The sequence below is a fragment of the Miniopterus schreibersii genome (genome assembly GCF_964146895.1).
Source record: "Miniopterus schreibersii genome assembly, chromosome: 15".
In the NCBI taxonomy this organism is placed as follows: Eukaryota; Metazoa; Chordata; class Mammalia; order Chiroptera; family Miniopteridae; genus Miniopterus; species Miniopterus schreibersii.
Window position 1 is genome coordinate 50,823,210 of NC_138115.1, and position 26,350 is coordinate 50,849,559.

Consider the following 26,350-nt stretch of genomic DNA (forward strand, 5'->3'; position numbering starts at 1 on the left):
TGCGGCTTGGCCACAAGTTCCCACGGGTTCTTTTTTACTGGCCAGCTTCCCTTCTCTCATTCAATTATTGGATCGTTAGTTCAACTCTCTCCTCACCTGGCTTTGTGTCCAGCCTTGTGCCAGCATTAAGGACTCAGAATTGGCAAGACAAAGCCACAGCCTTCACAGTCTAGCCCGTCCCCCCCCCCCCAAGCAACAAAATCCCCTTTCTTCCTGCCTGCTTCTAGCAGCTCAGGGGAGGGCCCAAAGTGAGCAAGTGAGTAGAGGTGGGGAGACCAAGGTAGGTGAGGAGCTGCTGGAGAGGAGGAAGTGGGGCTGGGTGCCCTGGGCCAAATGCACTGAGTCGGGCCTGGCAGGGGAAGCTAAGAGCTGGGGAGGCCCAAGGATCGAACAGGGTTTAGGGCCATACCTGGTGGCAAGGGAGCCAGGTGGGGACAGGAGGCAGTGGATTGGCCCCACTTTAAATAATATGCAAAAAGCAGGTTTTTGTTGTTTTAACAAACCCGGGCTCCTGCACCACCTAAGCCCTTGTGTATAAAGAGCTGCAGAGAACCACGGGGCCACTTACCATGTGGGGGATGGAAGATGGTTGGAACCTGAGGCTGAAAATGGCCTGGACAGATCCCCCTCCCCCAAGAGGGTAGATGTTGGAGCCCTTGGTGGGGTCAGTATTTACACCTATGTGGTAGGGACACTACAGGACACAGGGAAGGAGCCAGCTCCACTGGGACAGGCACAGACTTGACACCTTTGCCACCTTTGCCCTGTGTGGTCTCCTGGTTACAAATAGAGTCAGATATTAAAAGGCAGCCAGGTTTCCCGGAGGGAGTCCAGGCAGGAGGCTCAGGGCCCTCGAGGGAGCCTTGGGAGCCCAGGGTTTGGGGCTTCTGATGGGCAGTGGGAAATCTTCATGCCCACCCAAGTCCACTGGCATCTTGTCATGGAGAGGCCCCACCCAGGTCAGACCCAGCCCTCTGTATGGCACAAACACAATGTCCACCTTTGCCTCTTGACTCCCTGAAGAGCATGACACCTAGTACCAGAGTCACCCAACCCTTCTCAATCGCCTCCTACTGCATGACTGAGCCTCCACTGCTTCATCAGCACAGAGGCGCTGATGGTGTGGGAGCCTCCCCTAGGGCTGGTGTGAGCTCACAAAATCAGGAGCAGTGCAGAGCCCAGGTGCCCCTGCATGCTTCTCCCTCTGCTCCCTGCTGCCAGCCCTGCCCCCATGGTCCCCACCCCCTTGGCTCAAGGCCTTTTCTTCCCCTTTCTGAGCCTGATCCCTGCTCCAGGGCAGGGGCAGGACCATTTCCAGGGTCTCTCCTGGAGGACTGGGGGAGGGGGTAGTGGGGGTGCAGAGTCAGCAGTTGAAGGATTGGGGCTACACCAGCCCGATTACAAGGGGTGGGGGCTGAGCTGGATTCACTTGTCCTTGTCTCTGATTGGCTCTTGGGTACCCGCAGCACCCAAATCCCACTAAGTAGCCCCACCAGGGCCTGCACAGGTCTGGAGAGCCAGTTGATTGCCAGGCCTGGGGCCAGAAGGGTATCCAGGGAGGCCAGAGGCTGGCCTGAGCCTGGCTCTGGAGATCCCTCCATCCAGAAGAGCCAACTGACCATTTCTTCACCTACTGCCAGGGCCATGGGGGCTGGGGCCAGCGCGGAGGAGAAGCACTCAAGGGAGCTAGAAAAGAAGCTGAAGGAAGATGCTGAGAAGGATGCCCGGACCGTGAAACTGCTGCTTCTGGGTAGGGGTGTGGGCCCAGGTGGGGCCACTGTCACAAGGTCAGAGGCCCAGGGGCAGGCAGGTGGCCCTTCTGTGAAGCAGGAGTGACTTGGGAAGCAGAATGAGCCTGCGACAGGGCAGGGAACAGAGTGGGAGCCCTGACTGGCAATGCCCTGGCTCCCCAAGGCTAGGTATGCTGTGGAACCCCTCTCCAGAGGGCCTACCTCAGGAAGCCTCCCCTCTGAGAAGTGTGTACTAGCTGCTCTTGTAGAGGTGTGTGTATGGGGCACACTTTTGCCCTGGCTGGACATGATGGGCCTGCTGGGCAGGGCTCAGAAACCAGGGTCCTCTGGGGAGCCCCACAATAGGCTGCTCCCTTGGGAAAGAGGTCACAGTCCTGAGAGTGGGCAGCCTCTAGAACCATCCAGAACTTTATTGTTGGCAGACGTGCAAAGCAGGTAAAGGGGTACTAAGGCCCAGAGGGGAACAGATAAAGCACGCCCACGGCCCCATGGTAGTGAGGGGACATGGGGCGGATTCAGTACTTGGAGGCCCCAGGGAGCTGCTCTGAGAGGGGTGCAGGCTCCACCCAGGTTCCCCAGCGTCCAGTCAGTGCCCCAGGAAGGCAGAAAGGCTAAGCCAGAAATCCCATTAACTGTGCCCAACACCCTCGCAAGCAGGCTTAGAGGGGCTGTCAGCTCTGTCTCTCCCCCACCAAAGGCGCTAATTCGCTCTGAGCCTCAGGGAAACACTCCCCAACCCAGGTGAAAAGCTGGGCTGACCCGGCTCAAATAATCCCGTGCTGCAGTGCCACATGTCTCCACAAGGTGGCGCTCCAGGCTTTATTTTGGTCTCAGGCTAATCAAGTGCGTAAAGCAGGGTCCTGGGGGTTCCCCGGCACAGCCGAGGTCGTCGATCCCCCTTGGCGACCTTCTTCGGTCACCCCTGGCTGTTACAGAAGTTTTCCTGCCAGGGCGCCCGACCTTACTTGGGGGATTGAGGGGGAAACAGGTGGCACTGAGGGCTCCGGGTGGGCCTCGCCGTCTTCCGGGCCCCGCAGCAAGGTGAGGATGGGGAGGCGTCGGCGGGGGGCGCGGGGGGCGCAGCTCTGAGGCCGGGCTCCCCCCCAGGTGCCGGCGAGTCTGGGAAGAGCACCATCGTCAAGCAGATGAAGTGAGTGCCCTGCCCGTCCGGGGGCCGGGGGCGGGGGCGGGGCCGGGGGCGGGGCGCGCGCGCGGGGCCGGACCTTCCCCGCCCGCGCACCCGCGAGGCGCTGACCTCGGCCCGCCCGGGCCGCAGGATTATCCATCAGGACGGGTACTCGCTGGAGGAGTGCCTCGAGTTCATCGCCATCATCTACGGCAACACGCTGCAGTCCATCCTGGCCATCGTGCGCGCCATGACCACGCTCAACGTCCAGTACGGAGACTCCGCGCGCCAGGTGTGCCGGGGGCGGGCGGGCGGAGAGGCCTCTGTGGGCTGGAGGCGCGGGACGGGGCGCGAGGCCCGAGTCCCCACCCACCGCTCCCACCCCGTCCCCAGGACGACGCCCGGAAACTGATGCACATGGCGGACACCATCGAGGAGGGCACGATGCCCAAAGAGATGTCGGACATCATCCAGCGGCTGTGGAGGGACTCGGGGGTCCAGGCCTGTTTCGAGCGCGCTTCGGAGTACCAGCTCAACGACTCGGCGGGCTAGTGAGCGCGCGGGCGGGGCGCGGGGCGCGGGGGCCTGCCGCGCTCCCGCACCCGCGCAGCCACACCCCGGGGTCTCCCGCAGCTACCTCTCGGACCTGGAACGCCTGGTGACCCCGGGCTACGTCCCCACGGAGCAGGACGTGCTGCGCTCGCGCGTCAAGACCACGGGCATCATCGAGACGCAGTTCTCGTTCAAGGACCTCAACTTCCGGTACGGCCCCGCGCGGGTCCTCGCTCGCGCGCCCCCTGCCCGCGGGTTGCCGCCCGAGGCCCCGCCCCACGGGAGACCCTGCTCCTGCCCAGTCCCCCGCGCGCGGGAAGGCGGGGCCCCTGCGGCGTGCAGGCGGGTCTGCGGGCTGGGGGAGGCGAGGGGAGGCGTGTGGGCGTGTCCAGGGGGCTCGGCGCGCGGGCTCAGACCCCACCCGCCCCGTAGGATGTTCGACGTGGGCGGGCAGCGCTCCGAGCGCAAAAAGTGGATCCACTGCTTCGAGGGTGTGACCTGCATCATCTTCATCGCGGCGCTGAGCGCCTACGACATGGTGCTGGTGGAAGACGACGAGGTGGTGAGCTTCAAGCAGGACCCGTGTCGGGAGCCTGCGGAAAGCGGGGCCGGGGCCGGGGCTGCGGGAGCGGGGAGCGCCTGCGGGGGGGCCTTCGTTCCAGAGCCGCCTGAAGTGGAGAGGAGGCAGCCAGCAGCGCGGGGGCGTGGGGGGGGCCGGGGGGAGGCTGCCCGTGTCCCTGCCCGACGGCCCCTGCCCCCCTCAGAACCGCATGCACGAGAGCCTGCACCTGTTCAACAGCATCTGCAACCACCGCTACTTCGCCACCACGTCCATCGTGCTCTTCCTCAACAAGAAGGACGTGTTCTCCGAGAAGATAAAGAAGGCGCATCTGAGCATCTGCTTCCCCGACTACGACGGTGAGAGCCCCGGGCCGGCCGCCAGGCGGCGCCCGCGCCCCCCCCACCCCCCACCCCCGGGCTGCGCTCCTCCTCCGCGGGGAAGGACTGGGGCCCGGAGTGAGAGCCCCCTTCCCCGCCAGGGCCCAACACCTACGACGACGCGGGCAACTACATCAAGGTGCAGTTCCTCGAGCTCAACATGCGACGCGACGTGAAGGAGATCTATTCCCACATGACGTGCGCCACGGACACGCAGAACGTCAAGTTTGTCTTCGACGCCGTCACCGACATCATCATCAAGGAGAACCTCAAAGACTGCGGCCTCTTCTGAGGGGGGCCCCTCTCGGCCCGGGTGCTCCCCTGCCGTGCCCCGTGATCTCTGTGCTCCAGTCCCATGCCCACTCCCCACCCCACCTCCCTACAGCGGACCCACTCCACTGCCTCACCCAGACCTTCCAGGCCCCCTCAGGCTCCACCCCACTGTCACAGGCCCCGCCCCTGGCTCACAAGTCCCACCCACTTAAGGTCTTTTGACCAGGCTCCAATCCTGCAGGTGTCCTTGTTTCCAAACCCACCTCCACAGTGTCTCTCAGCCTAGGCCCAGTTATTTTGGGGCTGGGGATGCTGACAAGGCTCCTTCTTTTCCCAGGTCCCTGAACCCATGCATGTCCTGAGACCCTGTAGCCTAGCCAGCTTGTAGCCCCAGCCAGCAGGACTCCGGAGCCCCGGCCTGTGGCCCCACCAGCCAGACTCAAAACCCTAAGTCCCACTAACTTTCAGTTCCTGACCCTCCCCTGTAGCTCCCAGGCCTCCCAGGGCCAAGTGCCCCAAACCCCAGTGCTGCCCTTCACGGCCTGGCTGCACTGGCCTCCAGGACCCACCACAGCCAGCCCCAGCTAGGAGCCGGCAGGACTTGGGGCAGCTAGAGCACACAGTGACTCAGCAGTGCCCGACTGGCCAATCTCCTGCAGCTCTCCCGCCCCAGGGGGCCTGTGACTCACCCGGTGGGTCTGGGCTCAGCAAACAGCCCTCCCTCCCAGAGTTTCAGGAATTGCAGGGGGGCAGGAAGGGATCCCTCCTCCAAGCAGGCCTGCTTGCCATCAGCCCGTTCCAAGCCTTACCACCTCCATGTGACAAGTCTGACACCTGTCTACCCAGTGCCCAGTGACTGTCCCTCCCAGCGGCTTCTGGGGTCCAAAGTCTAAGCCAGCTCTGGCCTGTATAGCTCTGACATAGGCCTGGGAGCCCCTGGGTGCCAAAGAGAGACTTAAGCTGGACCCTTCCCCACAGACCAGTCTCAGAGTAACCCCCCAGCCCCTTCCCCCACAGGCTCTGCCCCCTCCGTCCTTGGACACTAGATCCATGTTCTACCTCACCCACCCACCCACAGTATTCGAGGCCTCGGTCAAGGGGATGGTCTGTTGAGGGAGGATACTGTTGACACCAGCTTCGGCCAATGGTCAAGCTGTCCTGAGGGGTGGCTGGGGGCAGAGTTCAGCTCCCATCGATCTGCCCCAGGAAAAGAAGTTGGGACAGGATGGTGGCCCTGAGGGGTCTACCTCAGGTGGGGTCACAAGCAAACCCAGGTGACCCTTGTCCCTGCCAGCAGCTTCTCTCACCCTTTCTACTCAAGGCCCACTTCCCGGCAGGAATAACTGAGGGCCAGGCCTGAACTGTCAGGGCCAAAAACCCATGTCCCCTCATCCCCACTCCCTGCTCCTCAATTACCCAGTCTTCGCTGATGCCCATGGGCCCGGGCGCGTACTGCAGGTGAGGACAGGAGCTTCCGTCTAGCGAGGCCAGGGCACCATTCGCACTCCCCGTGACTAGATGCTCAGACTCAGCAATAAACCTTTGCATCAGGTCCCCGCTGTCCTTTCTTGGGAGGAGGGGGAGAGTATTAATTATCATGAGTCATGAGCATTTATGAAGTGCCCAGTGCCAGGCTGGACACAAGTGGGAAGATGGGTCCTCCAGGTTGAGGCAGCTGGCCTGACATGGCAGGGGGCACTCTTGGGAACATGGGACCAAAGTGCCTCTTGATGGGGGCTCGGGGAGAGGAGCCATGGGAAATGTTTGCAGGGACTGTCTTGGATCAAGAGGGAGTTTTGAGATGGAAGCTCATTCTGGCTGGGGTAGTAAGGGGTATAAGGCCCAGGAACATGGCCTTGGGGGCCACAGGAGTTCAGTAGAGCAAGAGGAGCGAAGGGGGACATGGGGTGGGGTGGAAGCTGTGGGAGAGTGCCAAATGCCATCCTGGAGGCCTGAGCTTCCCCCACAAGATGAGAGGTCTCTGAAACCCTCGAAGCCAGGGCATAATTGTCGGGCTGGGATTAAGGGTGAGGCAAGTGAGGCATTATCTCTGGTGCAAAATTTATGATTGGGACAAAATTTTCAATAATCAAATAATATATTAATGCAATGCTTTTAAAAATCAGAATGGCTGCAAAAAAATCCATGATGCACAAGATATCAATATTCTAAATAAGTTCAAAATCCGAGCGAGCCCTGGGAAGTCATACTGGAGCCTGAAGCAAGAGGAAAACGCCCACTCCTATAACCGGTTTTACGTATTTTTAATGGTTAATTTTCTCACATAACTTTAGTTAAAAAAACATTGAAATAATTTACAGTAAGTATATTAAAACTCAAAATGTTTCTTTAAGCTTAAATATTTTACTTATACCTAAAACAATTTATAATTTTATTTTCCTGACTTTAATGGAAATAAAATAGTCAGTAATATTTTCCAAATCTGCTTCTGGAAAAAACAATCATTAAAATTTTTCATAAAATCATGTATTTGGGGGCACACATGTTTCCTGGGGACTGGTGTGAGTGGCCATGGGGGAGAAGTGGGCCCAGGATCCATGGAGAAGACACGGCCTCCTTACCCTGTGGGGCCAGGATCTGAAAGGAGTGACAGGACCCAGATCTATGTGTTGACCAAGAGCATGTGATGCCCCCACCAAGCTGGGACTACAGAGGAACACTGAGGGGACTGAGTTTTCCAGACCTGTGGCCACTGGGGAGATGTCCAGGAGGCAGCTGGATAGCAGGTGCCAGGGGACGGTAAGGGTACCCAGACCTGAGCACAGGGTTTGGGGACACTGGCTGTGTTAGAAAGCCCAGGACACATATGGGCAACCACCTGGTGCTGCTCAGAGGCCTGAGGGGAGGATGGAGCTTGGGCCAGTGGTTTAGGACCCCCCTGGGTGGTCTTGGGCCTGGCTGAGCAGGGGCTGTTCATCTCAACTAAGGACCCTCTGCTTGAGTAGTGGACTAGAATGGGGTGCTCAGGGAAGAGTGACGGCAGGATTTAAGGGGAGAGGCAAGGAGGAAGACAAAGCTTTGAGGAGCTGGAGGAGGCAAGTTAGAGAGGGAGGAGGCTGTCAGGGGAGATGGGCTGATGGGGTCTTCACACAGCCACCTTGTCTTGGAAGAAAAGTAGTGAGCTCCCAGCCCTCCTGGGCAAGAGACAGAGAGAAGCCCAAACACCATTGCAGGGGGTGCACCCCACGCTCCAGGGAGTCCCCTCCCATGCATGGTTCTCAACCCAGAGTCTGGGGTTCAGGACCCATATTCCTGGATCTCATGGGCTGGAGATGATGCCTGGTCTCAAGCTGCCCTTTCCATGGCTGGCAAGCCTCACGGCCCCACTCGCCACACCAGTGCAGTTACACCCCAAGGAGCAGGAGCAGTGGTTGCCCAATGCCTGATTCAAAGTCAGGGCAGAGGATCAGAGAGAGCTGGCCAGAGTTGGCACCATGGCCACACCTAGTAGTGCAGGTAGGGGGCGTTTACTGCGGGCACCTACGGCCACCACTGTCCTGCCTGACCTGCAACCTCAAGGTGCCCCCAAGGGCCCTCTCGGCCTCCAGCTCTGGCTCTGGCGGGACTAACCTGGCCCAACCACTGGCCAGAGATTAGACAAGCCTGGCAGACGGTTAATGCCACTGACGTCAGGATCTGATTGGGTAGCCACTGGGGGCTTGGGCCCTCCCCACAGGCAGTAGCTTGGCCCATGTGACTGGGGCTCATTAAGCCGCTCCAGTGGCCAGAGAAGCTGGAGGCCAGATCTCAGGGGAGAGAGGGAGGGCACTCCAAGGCTGTGGGGACAGGCCTCAGCCAAGAGGTCACCAGCTCTGGGGACTCAGGCTGGGGAAGGACTGGGGAGGAGGGTCCCCTCAACCTTCCCTTGTATTGTGCCAACTAAACCCCTCCTCAGGCTCAAGGAGGAATGTCCCAGGCACCATCCAGGGAAGAGTATAGTCAGGAGCTGCAGGCGTGGGTCCCCCACTCTGTAAGCTTGGAGGTGAGAGCCACCCTGTCCTGTGAGGCCTAGAGACCCTCCCAACATGACTCCAGGCTGATGTCCTGACCCTGCACGCAGTCCTGCGCCTGTCCGTGCCAACCCCACACTCACGCCCAAGTTCTCCTGTGGCGGCGCTGTCTCCTCCATCCAGAGCGCCCCTCCTCCTCCCGCCCAGGCACGTCCCTCTCTTCCCCCGGGAGAGACGAGCCCGCAGGTGGCTCCTCCACCAGGCTTTTCCTCCAACCTGGCAGGGGCTTCCCTGTCTAGACGGCCTGTAGAGAGCACTTAGAGATGCCCAGGCTGCGGCTTGCGGCTGGCGGGGGTGGGGGTGGGGGGGAGAGGGGAGGGGGGAGGGGGAGGGAGGGGAGGGGGAGGGAGGGGGAGGGAGGGGGAAGGGTGGGAGGGGGAGGGAGGGGTGGGGTGGGGGGTGGGGGGTGAACAGCCGTCGGAAGTATAGGAAGAGCCGGCTCTCCCCGGTGCTCAGGCAGGGTCCTCCGAGATCATCTTCCATTTGGGTGTTGAAGGGCAGGTAAGAGTTTGCTCAGGAGGTGGGACAGGATGGGGAACCACGGGGACAGAGGCACGGGGAGTGAAGGAGGAGACGTGAGCGGCCTGCAGGGCTGGGCGGTGGAGAGGGCGAGAGGCGGACTGGGAGGAGGAGCGGCCTGGGAGGCTGTGCGGAGGCCAGCTGGGTGTGAGGCAGGAGCCCGCAGGGTGTCCGAGGAGTCAGTGCGCACAGATGCCGGGCTCTGGGCAGGGCGGGGTTGGAGGTCACCATGAGGCCTCACTGGTACAGGGCCTGGGCTCATCGCCGGGGTGGTGTGCCAGGGAAGGTGGTGGCTGGGGAGGGGAGGCTGTCCGGCTGGAGGCCCAGAGGACATGCCTGGAGAGGGAGGAGGAGAGCAAGGGGCTGCCCAGACCCTGGAAGGAGGGCCTGAGTGACCCCGGGACCCTAAGTTCTGCCTCATGTGTCTGGCGGTCTCGGGGCTGTGCCTCAGGCTGGCGATGGGGGTTGGGCTGAAGGCTGAGATCAAGCCATAAGCTCGCCTCCAGCCTGCACTCCAGGTGGCTGCCCTCGACACCGCGGCTGTGTGGATGGACATTCCCTCTGGTCTCTGGGACAAGGCAGCCGGCAGTTCTTAAAGCCCCATCCTGGCTGCCAGCTGTCCGGCCACCACAGGCTGGGCTGGGAGATTCGGCAGGTGGCGGGAAAGGCTTCGGAGCTGTGTTTGCCCTGGCCAGGGCCCAGGCCTAGCATCAACAAACAGGCAGCCCCTCCCCCAGCCTGGCCACAACTGGCCTGCCCAGGGACCCCACATCAAGCCGCCTCCAGGACTCCCACAGCAGCCCGGCCCAGCCAGCCCCTGATCCCTCCATTACGGATTGAGGACCTCAACACCCAAAGGCTGGGCGACCTTGAAACCAGGCCTGGCCCCTCATGAGCTGCCAATGAAAGCCCCCAGCCCCTTGCAAATGACTTCTGTGAACATCCAGGATGTCTGTAGGTGGGCAATGGGGCCGGTCTGAGACCCTGGTCACCACCTCTCCTGCCTGACTCTGTCCCGTGGGGTGTCCTCAAGCCCCTTTGGAGGGTGAGAGTCTTGGGGTCCCTCATGACCAAGGTAAACTCTGATCTGGGGATGACACCAGCTCCAGATCCGGAGGGAAAGCCAGTTCCCTCCATCTCTCAGCCATCAGAGGGGCTGGGAGCTCCGGTGGTTTGAGGATTTCAGGGGCGCACCTTCCCAGTGCCTTTCTCTGTAGTTCTCCCAGGCCTCTGGCACTCCCAGGCAAAGCTGAGTCCCCTGCCTTGGCTCGAAGCTTCTCCCCTCAGGCCACAGGAGAAGACAGGGCCATTTCCTGTGACACATAGGGAAACTGAGGTACACTAAGGCTTGGCTGTGGTGATGTTGTGAGTCAAGAGGAAGAGACTCTGGGAGTTCTGACTCCCAGCACAGGGCCGCGGAGAGGTTAGACCTGTCCTGCAGGGATGCTCCCCCCAGCACCCTCGACGGGGCAGACATGACACAGACATCCAGCTTGGCTGGGAGCAGCAGAGGCCCTGGGATTAATCAGATCAAAGCCTGTGACTGAGAAGCAAGGGACACAGCTGCTCTGGGAATCTGTCCCCCCAGTTCACCTCTGAGGTCAAGGCCTCCCCCAGCTCCCTGCTGGCTGGGCCTGGGGGCCTTAACACCTAGGCCCCACCTCTGGGCACCAAAGTCCTGCGTGGGAAGCAGATGGGAGCGGAATGGGAGGCGCTGGCCCAAAACAGGGCCACCCCAAAAACCCTTGTCCCAGGGCGCCAAGTGCCAGGCCCAACTTCCCATGGGCAGACTAACAGCTGCCTCCTACTCCTTAGAAATAAAGAAATGGGGGACGTGGCCAGGGAGATCCCAGGCAAGGCTCCCCTCCTGTCCTCACGGCTCCTGTCCCATCTGTTCCAGCCTCAGTCCCTTCGGAACATCTGGGGAAGAGAGGACTGGTGCGGGAGCCCCTCCTCACCCGCTCGCCCCCTCCGCCTGGGAAGCGCGAGGCGGGCAGAGAGATACTTTGTAGCCTCGGCGATGCCTAGTCCCCCGCTCCAGCCCCCTTCACTGACGCTAAGCATTGCCCGGCGCTGCGCTTGGCTGCAGAGCCCCTTCTGGCGCAGGGAGGTGAGGGTTAAGGGGGCACTCAGGGGGATCTGCTTTGGACTGAAGCACCCCCCCCCCAAGACTCAACTGAGCCCTCCGGGAGCAGCTGCTCCGTACCTGGGGGCTCCCTGGCGCTCCGGCTGCCCCCGTGCCTGTGCCGGGCGGCCGGGCCTCGCCTCTCCGGGACCAGCCCCTCCTCCCGCGGGCCCCGGGGGTTGGCCGGCCGGCGGCGGGCGGGGGGCGGGGGCGGGCCGGGGGCGGGGCCGGCGCCCTTCATCCCCGGGCGCTGCGCTCGGCCCGGAGCAGAGGACAGCGGCAGCTGAGCACCTCGCGTCCCACCCGCGAAGCCAGGTACCGCTGGGGGCACAGTCCCCCAGCCCAGGGGCACCGGGAGGGCCGAGCCCTGCTGTCCACGCTCCGGTCCGTAGCCAGGCTCTGGGCAGCTCCCCTCGCCGCCCCGCGTCGGGCAGGCGCCCCAGCCTCGGGGAACCAGAGCCCGCGCGCTCGGGAAGCAGGTCTGGGGACCCACCTGTCAGACTCAGCTCCGAGCTCGAGCAGGTGTCCCGGGAGTGGCACCCTGGCGCCTCGGGGCCTCTCGGCAGGGCCGGGTGGGACAGCAGGAGGTGGGCGACAGCCGACGGGCTTCCCGAAGCACGGCCGGTGGGGAGGGGCCGGAGAGGGCCGGCGAGCAGACCCTGGAGCGCTGCCCGACGGGCACCTGGCAGGCAAATCGGCCCGGTTGGCGTGCAGGAAGTCCGGGTATATTTATCCCGGCTGCGCTGGGCAGGGATTTGAGGGCAGATCGGGCCAGGCTGCCTGAGGAGCCGCGGGGCACATGCTGGTCCCAGAGCCCGTGCCATTTGCAACCGGGCCGAGGGGCGCGGCGGGCACCGGGCGCTTGTGGGTCGCAAATTTGAGGACGGGGCTCGTGTGCGCTACTCTCCGCCGGGTGCGAGGCAGGGCTTGGAGGGAGCGCCACAGCTCGTGCGTTTGTTTACACCCGGGGAGGGGAGGCGGGGACCGGGCCTGTGGTGATCCCTCCCCTCCAGCACCGACCTGAGCCCTGAGCCCTGAGCCCTGAGCCCTGAGCCCTGAGCCCTGAGCCCGAGCCCGAGCCCGAGCCTGAGCCCTGAGCCCTGAGCCCTGAGCCCTGAGCCCTGAGCCCGAGCCCGAGCCTGAGCCCTGAGCCCTGAGCCCTGAGCCCTGAGCCCGAGCCCGAGCCCGAGCCCTGAGCCCTGAGCCCGAGCCCGAGCCCGAGCCCTGAGCCCTGAGCCCTGAGCCCTGAGCCCGAGCCCGAGCCCGAGCCCGAGCCCGAGCCCTGAGCCCTGAGCCCGAGCCCGAGCCTGAGCCCTGAGCCCTGAGCCCGAGCCCGAGCCCGAGCCTGAGCCCTGAGCCCTGAGCCCTGAGCCTGAGCCTGAGCCCTGAGCCCTGAGCCCTGAGCCCTGAGCCCGAGCCCGAGCCTGAGCCCTGAGCCCTGAGCCCGAGCCTGAGCCTGAGCCCTGAGCCCTGAGCCCTGAGCCCAGGTACAGGCTCTAGCACAGGTCTGAGGGCCACTAAGTCAAAGGTCCTCACCCAGGCCCATCCTTCCTTCAGCCTGCCAGTCCTGTCCTTCCTTCCATGACTGCTTGGGCCACTGTTCTGTCCCTGGAAGAGGCCTTTGGACCTACCCCTTCCCTTTCCCTTTCAGTAGCAGCCTGGCTGGGGGCTCAGTTCCTTCTGGAGAGGAAGCAAGTCCCTCAGAGGCTCTCAGCATGGAAAGCCAAAGAGGGGGCAGTTCTATTTTAAGAGATAGAGCTTCTGCACAAGCATGGAAGGCTTCCTGTAGGAAGCACCAAAGGTGGGAGGAATCAGGGGTGGAAAAGGCCAAGCCTGACACATCTCTCAGAGGACTGGAATGACTGGGGGCAGGAATGAGAATCTCACTCCTTAGCATTGGGGGCAGGGGACTGTGTCTCTGGGGGGGAGGTACCTGTCTCAGAACTTTATTCTTCCTGGACGCGTAGAACCCATGTCCTCACTGGCTTCTCAAGCCACCCCTTTGTTCAGTACTGGTTCTTTTGGCCCAAAGCACACAAAAAAACAAAAAACAGTCCAGGGCTCCGGGTGGCCAGACCATGAGAGCTGGCTGCTCCTGTCCTGGTGTCTGCTGCTCTAGCAAGTAGCCTCAGAGTCCCAGGCAAATGGAGAAACTGAGGCAAAATAGGACAGGCTAGGTGGTTCGTGGTGTCTGGGTGAGGTCAGGGAAGGTTTTTGAGCTGAACTGAGTGCACCCTGAAAGTCTGGGCTGGGCATGGGGACAGTCACTCAGATTGAGGGGGAAACCTATTTTGGGGAGTTCGGCACCTGTGTGCACAGAAAGCTGGGATGTGTGCAGCCCTTGCTGTAGTGAGACAGGGGCATTGAGAGAGGATGTTCCAGTGCAGACATGGCGGGCCAGTGGCCGTTTGGAGCCAGTGAGATAGGCTGGGGGCTTGCCAAGGACCTCGAACCCACTTCATTTGTTTAACAACATTGCCTGAGTACCTACTATGTGCTGGCGAGTGGAGGGCTGGCCTTTGACTCTGGATAGGAAGACAAGTGCGGGTAGGTGGAGTGCCCTAGAGGACCAGGCGGGGCTTCTGAAGGCCAAAGGGAAGGCCCAGCTGCTGGGGCAGGAGGGGCTTTCCGGCCAGCAGCTTGAGGTGGCTTGGTTTTGAATTTCCGCTCTGCGGGCCACGTCCTGTACACAGCCTCTCAGCTGGCACGTCTACACACGTGCGTGGCCCTTAAGGATGGGGTCACTCCAACCGGCCATCGCCTCCATATATCTTTCCCATTGTGTGGTAGACAAGCCACGGGTGCTGGACGAGGGTTCTTTCCAGCTGGGCCTGGCCTCGTGGCCCTAGTGGGCTCAGTCTTACCCTCCGGATGTCCGTGCACCTGGCTAATAGGGGCATAGCCTGCCCTTGTGGGAACCTGGAAATGCTGTAGCAGCCTTTTTGTGGGGTCCTCCAGGGCTCTGCCTGCTCATCCCTGCAGTGCCACCTAGGTCTGCTGCCGGCTCACCCAGGCCTCTGGCTCCCTCTCCCCTTCCTGCTCCTCCTGGGGCTCTCTCTGTCTTTCCTTGGTTGTCCCTTGTTGTCCCTTGCTGTCTCGTCTCTGTCTCTCTCTCCATCTGGCTGTCTCTGACCAGTTGGCCTTCTCTAGTTGTCTGTCTCCCTCCCCCTGTCTGAAGTCTAGTGACCTACCTCTGTGTGCTTTTCTGTTTGTGTCCCTCTCTGTCCATCCGCACTTCTCTGACTCCCTGTCGGACCAGTATGTGTGCGCGGACACATGTGTTGTGTGTGTTTTCTCTCCCTGCCTCTCTCTTCCCTCCCTCTGCCTCTCTCTGCTTCTTCTTGACATTGGATGGAGCCCCTCCTCCAAGCTGACCTTGCCTTTAGCCCCCCCATTGGGGTCTCCGACAAGTCCTGAGCTGCCCCAGGCCCCTGCTCCAGCTTTCTTCGGGGCCAGAAGTCCGGCTGTCCAAATATTTGGCCGCCTCCAGGGGATTCCGGGTCAGCACGGGGGAGGATGGGCTGGCTGGCTCGGGGTCTTCCCTGCCCCTGGGGGGCCACAGGCATGTGATGTCCTGTCCTTTGTCTCAGCTGGGCCTCAGGCTGCACGTCCCTCTCAGCAGGCTGGCAACAGGGGGAGGGGGCTGCTGCTGGCTCTGGTCCAGTCTTGAGCCAAGAGGTTCCAGCTGCAGCCTCTCCTGGGTTCAGCCTGAGCAAGTAGGGTCCAGGGCTGGGTAGAGGGGAGGCCGAGGTGTCTGCGGCTAGGCCCAGCTCTAGGCATCTACTGAGTGTCTAGAAAATATGCCCTGTTACAGGAAAGTTCACATTCCGGCCCCACCTTCCGGATGCCCAGAACACAGAAGCACGGACCCCAGACACAGGGCCAGGAAGCTAGGGGATGAGGGACTGGTGTGGCCAATACAGCAGTGTTCTCAGTCATCTGCTTTTCCCTGGATGTGCCACCAGCCAGCTGTTGGCCACACACTGGCCACTTCCCAGTGTTGTTGACAATGAGGGAGTAGTGGATGGAGAGCTGGGCCTACTGGGGTCAGAATCTGGGGTTATGGATCTGGGACAGGGGCAGGGGTGTGTTTTAACACCTTCCCGGGTCCTGAATACCCTCCCACATACCCTATTACTTGACCCCTGACCTCAGCAATCAGTTTCCCAAAATCCTTGTGGCTGTGCCTTGAAAACGGGCAAATCAGACATGTCCTTTGAATCTAGTTTCCCTGTTGACTGTCTTAGGAGGCTGTTTTCCCTTTGAAGCCTGGAGAAGCAGGTGGGCAGAGGGGTGCCAGGCTGAAAGGGGCACCTTGTTCAGCCAAGGTAGTGGTAGGGAAATGGTAAGGATGGGGGAGCTGGAACTGGGGGCAACCCTCATCCCTGAGACCCCAAGAACAAGCACAATGGGCCCTCAAGCCAGGCCCCTCCTTTGAGATCCAGGCTGAGGTTAGGGCTGCCCAGGCACAAGAAGCCCAGAGGCCACAGCAGCAGCTCCGTGGGGCCTCCACCTCCACCAAGGCTTGTGGCCACAGGACTGAGGGATAGACAGTGTGGATGCCTCCCTGTAGCCAGCTCGCTCCTGCAGACCCACTTTCGTCCCTGGTCCCTGGTCCTTGGGGAAGGAAGCAGACACGTGTGCTTCCCACAGCAGCTGACATACGCTGTAGCCCCACGATGGCCTGGATTCCTGGGCCTTGGAATCTTTAATTAGCCAAACTCAGCACCTGCCAAGGTGCGCCTGACCAATTCGCACCCCGTGATGCGTGTGGGCGGGCGTTACCTGCCGCTCTGTCCCTGTGGCTCCTTGCCCCCCCCCCTTATCTCCAAGCAGAACAAACAGACCCTGGGGCAGTGGCCTGGGCCATCGATTTACTGTCTGAGCCCACGCTGCACCCATGACAGATGCTATTCTGATGACCCACCCAAGGTCACAGCGATTTCCCCACCCCAGAGCCGGACTCTGAGAGCCCGTGGCATGTGCAGGGGCAAAGGCCTCAGGGAGGCTCCTCACTGTCCCCAGCTATGGCCAAACCTCACTAGACTCCTGGAAGACAGGCAGACACTGAGGTCTTGAGTGGGGAAAACTCTGGCCACAGTCACACAGTGAGGCAGGGCCAGGTCAGCGTTGGACTTAGAGTGTCCACTCTGGGCTTTTCCCACAGCGGGCTAGGGTCTGCTGGCAGCTTGCCTTAGGGAGGGGTGATCTCCCTAAGTCCACCCTGACTCCCTGACATAAAGAAACCTGGGAGGTGGCAGGCCCGAGGTGAGGGATGGGAGTGTCAAAAATGGGCTCAGGGAATGGCTGGGGGTCCACATGCCAGGCCAGTGTTCATCTCTATCCTGGATCCCCAGCCCTTAGCCTTGCACTAGAATGAAGTACAGATGCCTTGCCCTGGCCTTCAAAGTTGTCGGGCTTGTCTATGGCCATGGGACCTTCATTTCACCTTCACAGCCTGCCTCATACCAACCTCAGGGCCTTTGCTGTGCTGTGTCCTCTGCTTGGGTCACTCTTTCCTATTTCCACACCCTGGTTACTCCCATTGGAATTTCAGAACTGACTCCGTCACCTCCTCCTCCAGGAAGCCTTCCTTGATGCCTCACTCTCCCTGTTTTTTTTAGTCCCAGCATTATGCGGCTCACACTCAGTTTGCAGCACGAGCCATGGGAGGGGGTGTGTTTAAGGGTTTTGTCACTCCTAGACTGGAACCCAGTTGAGGAAGGGTATCCATGTTCTCGCTGAGGTCTCAGGCCAGCCGAAAACCAGCAGTGACTGGTTATGAGTAATAGGCCCTGAAAGTCTCAGCTTAGGTCCTGCTGGGGGATGGGGAACCTGGAGCCAGGACCTCGGGCACTTTGGCCATGACCATGCCATGGCTGTGGTCTCCCTGGAGGCAGTGCCCGGCTGCTAGGGAAGGATATTAAGGCAGAGAAGGGTGCTTTGTCTAGGCTGCTGACTCAGCACACTCCGAGGGCCTGTCAAAGCCTGCCCAGGACGGGAGGCCCTGCAAGGGCAACCCCAGCTGAGAGCCAGGGGGCACTCTGGAGTGACTCAGGGGACCAATTGTTGGTACCTCCACACCCAGCACAGATCTTGGAGGGGCGCCGATGGTGGGGCTTGGGGCTTGGGGCAGAGTCCCTGACCTAAGGGACTCTGGTCCAGGGGAAGAGGGAGGGTGTGAGAAGAGATATCCACTGATCATGATCCTGAGCGGGCGGGGCTGGAGGAGAGAAGGGTCCCGGCTGCAGCATCAGAGGGAGGAGAGGCAGATTGAGGGGGTTCAAGGGTGCCAGGTGCGAGGTCCCCAGGATCGACACGCCTGGGGTCTGAACTCCAGCCTGGAGCAAAGGCAGGTGGTCTTCTGGTCAGCTCTGTGTGGCTGCTGCCTCCAGGACCAGGGGCCTGAGGCCGGAGGCCTGCTCCTAGCCTCCCCTACCCACCCATAGTCCTGAGTGCTAAGTTTGAGATTCCTTGTGCTCCAGGTTCAAGAGCAGACTGGACCAGCAGGATCTGGAGTAAGGAGAGAGGATTCAGGGCAGGGTTCAGGGTTCCCAAGCAGAGGGGGTGCCGTGGCGTCAAGACTAGGCTCTGGCTGACCTGCTTGGCAGTGCCATCCACTCCTTGGTCACCACTCTGGCCTCAGCTCTCGTGCTGGCTCGGCTGGCCATCAGAATGTCCTTATAGATCCTGAGGGGACTATGCCCAGGTATCTTCTGGTCATAAGGTGGGTGGGTGGTTCTCATCCCCAGTGATGGGAGAGGGGCCAACCAAGGAGTTCTCTGGGCAGTGAGCAGGGTTGGGGGATGGAGAGCAGGGTTCCTATGAGACCCAGCAGGGCCACACCCTAAGAGCAGGAAAGGGGGGCTGATCCAGTGGTCCAGGCCCCTCGGCAGCTGGCCAAGGCCCTGAGCTCCTGGCCTGGGGCTCAAGCAAATGGGGACTCTGTTTGAAGACCAGGAGATGGGCACCTAAGGGTGGGGGGGTTCCCTAGCAGGAAAAGAGAGTCTTGAAGGAAAACATGGCCCTCAGGCCAGGGCTGTGTGGAGGGTGAGGCCTGTGTGGCTCAGAGAACTGGGCCCTGGGGCACCTATTTCCTGGAAGGCCCCCTGAGGGCCCTTTGCAGCCAGGCAAGCAGGGCCCAGGTGTCCCGCCACCCAGCACTGCCTCAGGCCTCCTGGCTCCGAGGGGGTAGCCTCTGCGCCTGCCGTTCCCAGCGCCAGCTCTGAGCCCACAGAGGGGCCTTTGTTCTGGCTGCCAGCAGTGCCCGCCGGGTGGCTGGGAACAGGGCCCACAGCCCTCACCCTTTCTCCAGGCCTCCAGCCGTCGGGCTGTGCCATTCTAGGTTGGCTAGGAGGCCCCTGGCACACAGATCCCGCACAGGAAACCGTCTCCCAGTATTAACCTCGGAGAAGGGGAGTCAGTCCAGGGCCCACAACCAGAGTGGGACCTGGACGCCTGGGACTCAGCATCCCAGGGTCCTGGCGCCACTGGGCTCTGAACTTAGGTCATCCAACTGACCCTCCCTTCACAGATGGGGAAACTGAGGCCTGAAGGACTTGCCTGGGCTGGTGTGGGGTGTGTGTGTGTGTGTGTGTGTGTGTGTGTGTGTATACTTGCTGAGGTGCCCCTCAGGATGTCCTGGAGACCTCCGGTGTCCAAGCTTTCCTCTCCCACAGGCAGATTCCAGGGAGGCCACAGACAGATCAGCCTGCACACATATGTCCCCAGTGACCCTCTGGAAGGTGTGCTGCGGCTGACACTTCCTCTGGGAGGCTGGGCCATGGGCCCAGGAGTGGGGAATAATCTAAGGACCATTCACTCTGCAGACTCCTGAGTGTGTCGGTGTGAGAACTAGGCTCCTGTGTTCCCTGAGCCATGGAAGCACCTCTGCAGACGGAGATGGTAGAGCTGGTGCCCAACGGCAAACACTCGGGAGGACTCCACCCAGCCAGCACCCCCAGCGCAGGCAATGAGAGGTGAGCAAAGGAAGGACCCAGTGATGTCTCAGGGCAGGGCAGGGTGCAGAGCAAAGGGCTGGAGCTGAGCTGCCTACCCTGGCCTGTGCCTGCAGGGTCGAGGGCCCCCGACGAAGCTGTGTTGAGGGCGAGGGTTTCCTACAGAAAAGCCCGAGCAAGGAGCCACACTTCACCGACGTGAGCCGGGGCAGCGGAGGGGCTCGGGCACGTCTGGGGGCAGGGGTGAAGTTAGAAGGCGTTGTAGGGCGCTGATGGGAAGCTGAGAGGCAGGGCGGGGTTGCTGGGATGCCTTCCAGGCCTGCTGACCCCCTGCCCTTCCCCATCCACTCTGGTCCCTGCAGTTTGATGGGAAGACATCGTTCGGGATGTCGGTGTTCAACCTCAGCAATGCCATCATGGGCAGCGGCATCCTGGGGCTGGCCTACGCCATGGCTAACACGGGCATCGTCCTCTTTCTGTGAGTGCTGCCTGCAACCCTCCTACAGATGGAGCACCTAACAGGCCACCACCCAGGACCTCCCAGGACCACCAGTTTCCTGTCCCGAGGCCCGGGTGGCAGTGGGGGGGCACTTAAACTCAGCCCAGGCCATGGCTAAAAGAACCAGCCACAGCCAGACAAATATACACCACTTCCCAGGGAACCCGCCGGGATGAAGGCACAGGGCCAGCCTATCAGGTCTGTCTGTCCTGTATTAACATGTGACGGACAAACCCCAGTGGCCAGGCCTGTGTGGACACGTGTCCTTACCTGGGAGCTCTGCCCCATAGCCACGTGGAACACGTGTTTGTTCCCAGAACTCGAGGAAAGGTGGGCTTACAGGGCCTCTTCTGGGTCAAACTGGCTGGTGTTCACCACCCCTGGTGCCTGCTGAACATCCACACCTGTGGGGGGTTCAGACACCTGGTCACAGAGCCCACACGCCCGGGCTTCCCGGGGCGCATCACCTCCCGCCAGCCAGGGGAGCCAGCGGCCTTTTCTCGTCGGTCCCCCCAGGTTCCTGTTGACGGCCGTAGCCCTGCTCTCCAGCTACTCCATCCACCTGCTGCTCAAGTCCTCGGGGATCGTGGGTGAGCTTCAGACCAGCCTGTAGCAAGGGAGGGGCAGCCTGGGAGGAGCGCGCCTGCGTGTCCTGACTCCCGGTGCCCACAGGGATCCGTGCCTACGAGCAGCTGGGCTACCGGGCCTTTGGGACCCCGGGAAAGCTGGCGGCGGCTCTGGCCATCACGCTGCAGAACATCGGAGGTGCGGCCCGGCGGGCGGACACAGGCAGACAGCGGGCGGGGGGCGGTCTGAGGACAGCCGGTTGGACTGACCCCAGCGCCTGCCCACCCCTCTCCCCCCAGCCATGTCCAGCTACCTGTACATCATCAAGTCCGAGCTGCCCCTTGTCATCCAGACCTTCCTGAACCTGGAGGAGAAAACTTCGTGAGCCCCAGGGTGGGGCGGGGCTGGGTGAGGGTGGGAGGCCCTGGTCTACCCCCCCTGTCCCACCCTGGCCCTGGGAACCCAGGTTGGGCTAGTGGGAGAGACCCTATGAGTGGCTGGTGCTGGGCAGAGAGCTGCCAGCAGGGCTGACATTCAGTCCACCCCGTGTATGAAGCACCTAGGGGAACCCCAGGAGAGCCACGTGGGAGGGGCGAGGAAACAGCCCGCCTGGCCCTGGCCAAGCCTGTGAGCAGGGGGGACCCGAGGGCCGAGGGCTTAGCTCTAAGCCCCTGCTATTCCTGACTGTGGCTTGGGTGTGAGCCCCCCCACCAAGAAATTAAGCCCAGGCTGTCCCAGTTCCCCATCATCAGTTTAGCAGCCCTGATGGCATCCCTGACATTTGTGAGTGGGGCAGAGAAGACAGCAGGCCCTGCCCTTGGCAACACGGCCCAGGCGGGCAGAGGGGCTGTGAGGCTGAGAGCAGCTCTGGGGGGAGGGAAACAGCCAGAAACCCCCTCCTTGGGAGCCTTTCCCGAGGAGTTGGCCTTCAGGCTTGTCCTTGAAGGATGGTCGGTCCTTTATCCCTTTAGTTCCCTGCAACCCATGTCCATTGGGAAGGGGCAGGATGATGCAGGATGCAGCTGCCAGGAGGGACCGAAAGGGGCACAGGCTGTTGGCAAGTCCCCGAGACCCCCGTGGAAAATGCCCCACCCCCCAGAGCCAGGTTCTTTCAGTCCACCCCCCTCCCTGGGCCCTTTGGGGTCATTCCCTGTGGAAGCTGGACCCAGACCCATGTGTCCTGAGTAAAACCACAGCAGGGACTGACCGGAATGGTTACCAAGCAGGAGCCCAGTGCCTCAGCCCTCGCCTGACCCAGGCGGGTGCTGGGAGCCTGCCGATTGTGCAGATGGGGACAGGGAGACTCAGAGCTGTGGACCCATATTCTATGGAGGTCACTCAGTGGCGCCACTGGTGGCCCTGACTGGGGGTGGAGGCTGTGTGGGCTCTGATCTCAGCTCCCCACTCCCGTCCTGCAGGGACTGGTACATGAATGGGAACTACCTGGTGATTCTGGTCTCTGTCACCATCATTCTGCCCCTGGCATTGATGCGGCAGCTTGGTGAGTGTGACAGGGCCAGGGCCTTGGAAGGGGATGTTGGAAGGATGGACCAGAGGGGACTCCCCAGTCTCACAGCCCGTCCTTCCCTAACTTTGCAGGCTACCTGGGTTACTCCAGCGGCTTCTCGCTCAGCTGCATGGTATTCTTCCTAGTTGCTGTGAGTCACCCTCCATGCTGGTCAGGGGAGGTGGCAGGGCTCCTAGGGGCTCCTCTGTCAGAAGGCAGCTCCCCCAGTCCTGGTCTAGATCAGAGTGACTTCTGGGCAGCCTAGCCAGGCCCTGATACTCTCTGCCTCACCCCCACCAGGTCATCTACAAAAAGTTCCAGGTGCCCTGCCCACTGCCTTCCAACTTTGCCAACATCACAAGCAACCTCAGCCTTGCGGAGGTCATGGAGGAGGAGACACCGCTCCTGGGGGAGACCGTCGCCCCAGATTCCTGCACCTCAAACTACTTCACACTCAACATACAGGTTCTGACAGGCCCAGGGTGGGGGCCCGGGCCCGGGAGGGGGGGGGAGTGTGGGGACTGCGCTGACACTCTCTGTGTTCCCCCAGACGGCATACACCATCCCTATCATGGCCTTCGCCTTCGTCTGCCACCCGGAGGTGCTGCCCATCTATACAGAGCTCAAGGAGTAGGTTCCTGGCCGGGAGAGGGGGCAGCAGGTTGGGCAGGGGCGAGGGTGGATGTGGCCCTGCAAGGGGGGTGAGACCCCAGCCAAGTCATTTTCTCAGAGATCCCTGTGGCTGCTGTGGGTGATGACTGGGGTAAGAATGAGGCCTCCTTGTGCACATGACAAATGTGATGCCAGAGAGGCCTGGGGGAGCCTGGGGGCCTCCCAGCGTGGCCCAGCTTGGCACCAAGCCCGCCCCATCCCCGCAGCCCCTCCAAGAGGAAGATGCAGCACATCTCCAACCTGTCCATCGCCGTCATGTATGTCATGTACTTCCTGGCCGCCCTGTTCGGCTACCTCACCTTCTACGGTACGTCGGGGCTGGTGAGGGGCGGGGCAGGCAGAGGCCAGCTGGGAGGCAGGGCGCTTGCCGTCCCCGGGGTCGGGTGGGCCGGGCCGGGTCCCAGCCCTGCCTGGGCAGCCCGCGGACCCCCTGCCTCCACAGACGGCGTGGAGTCGGAGCTGCTGCACACCTACAGCAAGGTGGACCCGTTCGACGTGCTGATCTTGTGCGTGCGCGTGGCCGTGCTGACCGCGGTCACACTCACGGTGCCCATCGTTCTGTTTCCGGTGAGCCTGTGGGCAGGTGGCTGGGTGGTTGCGCCAGTGGGGGGGGCTGAGGGGCTGACAGGTCGGTGACTCCCCCGCCCAGGTGCGCCGAGCCATCCAGCAGATGCTGTTCCAGAACCAGGAGTTCAGCTGGCTGCGGCACGCCGTCATCGCCATTGGCCTGCTCACGTGCATCAACCTGCTGGTCATCTTCGCCCCCAACATCCTGGGCATCTTCGGGATCATCGGTGAGGGTCTGGCCCTGCTGGGTGTTGCCCAGGAGAATTTCTCTTCTGCAAATCCTAGCAGATTCCTGAGCTCACACTCTACATTTATTTACTTAAAAATTTTATTGATTGATTTTAGAGAAAGAGAGAGAGGAAGTTTGTTGTTCCACTTACTGCTGCACTCACTGGTTGATTCTTGTATTTGCCCTGACCGGGGATCGAACCTGCAACCTTGGTGTATCAGGGTGATGCTCTAACCAGCTGAGCCACCCGGCCAGGGCCTCACACCCTACCTTAGAGTGATGGCTGCTGGCCATGTGCACAGCATGGCCTCCCATCTGAGGTTTTGAACTTAAGGCTGTTCTAACGCCTTTTGAGGGCTCAGAACCACTGAAGCAGTTCCCCTCACTGGGGCACACAGGGGAGCCAAGGCCTCCACAACGCAGGGTCTTGTCACTGGGTCTTGTCCTCATTTTGCATATGAGGAAACGGAAGTTCAGAGGGATTAAGGGAGTGGCAGAGCCAGGCAGCTGGTAAGTGGGGAGCCAGGATTCAGCCCCAGGACCATGGTACTCTACCCACGTCCCAGACCAGTTGGGGCTCAGAGCTGGAATATCAGCAATTCTGAGACATCTTTAGGGTCACCCAACTCAGGAGATTAACTCCCTAACCCAATTCTGTGAGGACCGACACACAGGCCTGGGCTGAGTACCAGGGATATCACAGACAGGACTCTTGGTGGTTTATATCCCAAATTCAACTCAAAATGAATTAAGCAGAGGGAATGTTTTGGCTCAAGTAACAGAACAGCCTTCAGGAACAGCTATATCCAGGAACCCAATATCCTCAAGTCTCCGTCTCCAGCGCGTCACTTGCCTTTCCTCTTTGCTAGTCATTCACTGACCGATTCTTCTGACACCAGTGGCACTAGCCTCCCACCCCATTGGGCAGAGAACAGGGGAGGGGCTGGGGGGTTCCCTAGAATCCTGCAGAGCTTTCAAGTGAAGTCCCCCCAACAAGGGACGTTTGATCTCACTGGTCCACCCCCGAAACTTAGCCAACAGGGGGCCACGAGCACTCGGCGGCCATGCCTTGTTTCCACAGGTGCCACGTCTGCCCCGTGCCTCATCTTCATCTTTCCTGCCATCTTCTACTTCCGCATCGTGCCCGCCGAGAAGGAGCCCGCGAAGTCCTCCCCCAAAATCCTGGTGCGGGGGCCTGGAGGTCGGTGGGCCGGGATGAAGCTGAGGGGGCTGCTCTGACCTCCGTCCTGACCCTGACTTCTGACCCCACAGGCCCTTTGTTTCGCTGCACTTGGCTTCTTGATGATGACCATGAGCTTGAGCTTCATCATCATTGACTGGGTCTCAGGGACCAGCCGGCATGGAGGGAGCCACTAGGACAACCTGTCCTGCTCTGTCTACTCCTCCCAGTGCCCCTGCCCAGAATCCTGAGCCCCAGCTCGCACCCAGTGGCCAGTCAGGGGGCAGGAGAAAGGCATGGTTAACACAATGGCATTTGGCCCTGCCCCACGTCTTCTGTGGAAGGTTTCTTTAAAAAGAGCCAGGACCAAGGCCCTTGGGCCGCTACCCTGCTGGGCTTCTGGGCTGCAGGGCCTTCTTGAGCTGGGAGCAGAGTGGGGATGTACCCCTGCTCCCCTCCTGTTGCTCCAGATCTCCCCCAAGCCCGGTCTCCTCCTTGCACAGAGGCATATGCTGAGCCCACAGAGCCTGTGGGGGCAGGCAGAGCTGGAACCCAGGCCTGCAGCCATCTCCCCACTTTGCTGCTGGGCCACCGTCTGCGCCCTGAGGCCCCAGCTCCCTCAGCCCCCTTGCCTTCCCTCTTTCTGTTCCCTAGGCCCCTCGCAGGCACTTGGGCTCAGGTCCTTGAATACTCTTGCCCCCTTCTCCCATCCCCTCCACCAGGAGCAGACCCCCACCCTATACGTGGAGCCAGCAGGCTATTTTGAGGGTGAAGTTGGTGTGGATACCCCCAAGGGACCCCTGCCATGCACCTTCACCAGTCCTGGGGAGGCTGGGACTCCCCCCACCCCGAGCCTGGGCTGTAACTCACATTCCATGGCTGGGAGAAGAGAGAGGCTGGGGCCCAGAATGTCTCTGCCTCTGGGAGCCTACGACCCCAGGGGCCAGCCTGGGACAGGGTGGAGAGACTGCCTGGCAGCCCCCTTTTATAAATATTATACATAAGACCAGCTGTGTTTTATATTCTTGGTCTCCATGTTCCCTGGGTTCCTGGAAAATGGAGTGAGAACTGGGACCTGGGTGGTGATAGAGTGCCCTCCTGCTTCTTCCCTGGATGAGGGCAGGGACAGGCGAGTCCCCTACCCCACTCTGCCCCCTGCCTCCCAAACCAACCAGTGGTGTGCGTGCTCAGACCCTGCTCTGGGCCCAGGCCAGGCTCAGCACAGACCTGCTTTCTCAGGGGTGAGGTGGGGAAGAATTAATGAGGCCCCAGGAAATGGGACAGAGAGAGGCCTCCGGAAGGAGGCAACGTGAGGTGCATCTCCAGCAGCTTCAGAGAGGGTCTGAGCTGGGGGCAGCTCGGAAGCCGTGCAGAAGGGCCCCCTGCCCTCCCAGGCTGCCTTGTCAGCCCTCATCAATGCCTTGAATCTGGAAACAAAAGTGCAGGGCCCTGTGCCCTGTCAGGCTGGTCTTTGTATTAATAGTAAAACCCATGGTGAATAAAGGTGGGGTAGTGAGTCCCGTGTGTAGGGCCTGAGCTTTGAGTGGGGGCACCCAAGGTGGGGCACAGACTGCAAGGACGCAAGGGCAGCCCCAGGTGCCCTGGCCCCGGGTGGGGCTGGGAGGCTGCCCATTGCCCGGGGCAGGCCTGAACCAGCTGGGACCCAGCGGGATGGAGCTGCCCAGGTCTTGGCACCAAACCCTCATTAGGAGAGACCCTGTGCCCAGCTAGGCCGCTGAGGAAAGAGCAGCAGGAAAAATCCAGTTTGAACTGGTAAGGCGGCTGCCAGCATGGGAAACCCCTGAAGAAAGAACTTCCTGAAGCTGATGGCTGCTGGACCCATGGCATTGCCAGC

At 61.3% G+C, this 26,350-nt stretch overlaps 2 protein-coding genes across 5 annotated transcripts; both read left to right on the forward strand.

Moving 5' to 3' along the window:
* Positions 1 to 2,148: 2,148 nt before the first annotated feature.
* Positions 2,149 to 6,999, forward strand: GNAT1 (G protein subunit alpha transducin 1). Its single transcript, XM_081160747.1, has 7 exons — positions 2,149 to 2,901; positions 3,028 to 3,169; positions 3,271 to 3,428; positions 3,511 to 3,639; positions 3,862 to 3,991; positions 4,194 to 4,347; positions 4,470 to 6,999. Exons 1-7 carry the CDS (start codon positions 2,897 to 2,899, stop codon positions 4,658 to 4,660), a joined length of 909 nt encoding a protein of 302 aa, XP_081016873.1. The 5' UTR covers positions 2,149 to 2,896; the 3' UTR covers positions 4,661 to 6,999.
* Positions 7,000 to 11,528: 4,529 nt separating this feature from the next.
* SLC38A3 (solute carrier family 38 member 3) lies at positions 11,529 to 26,013 on the forward strand. Of its 4 annotated transcripts, XM_081159810.1 has the most exons (17): positions 11,561 to 11,631; positions 18,996 to 19,061; positions 19,146 to 19,295; positions 19,391 to 19,472; positions 19,637 to 19,752; positions 20,290 to 20,363; positions 20,446 to 20,538; positions 20,640 to 20,721; positions 21,759 to 21,841; positions 21,940 to 21,998; positions 22,148 to 22,312; positions 22,398 to 22,477; positions 22,726 to 22,826; positions 22,962 to 23,086; positions 23,169 to 23,313; positions 24,397 to 24,500; positions 24,588 to 26,013. In XM_081159810.1, the coding sequence occupies exons 3-17, from the start codon at positions 19,195 to 19,197 to the stop codon at positions 24,690 to 24,692; spliced, it is 1,515 nt and encodes a 504-aa protein (XP_081015936.1). In that variant the 5' UTR covers positions 11,561 to 11,631; positions 18,996 to 19,061; positions 19,146 to 19,194; the 3' UTR covers positions 24,693 to 26,013. The 4 variants fall into 4 exon arrangements, with proteins under 4 accessions (XP_081015935.1, XP_081015933.1, XP_081015936.1 ...); XM_081159809.1 differs by lacking the exon at positions 18,996 to 19,061 and having other exon boundaries at positions 11,529 to 11,631; XM_081159808.1 differs by having other exon boundaries at positions 22,726 to 23,086.
* Positions 26,014 to 26,350: the final 337 nt, after the last annotated feature.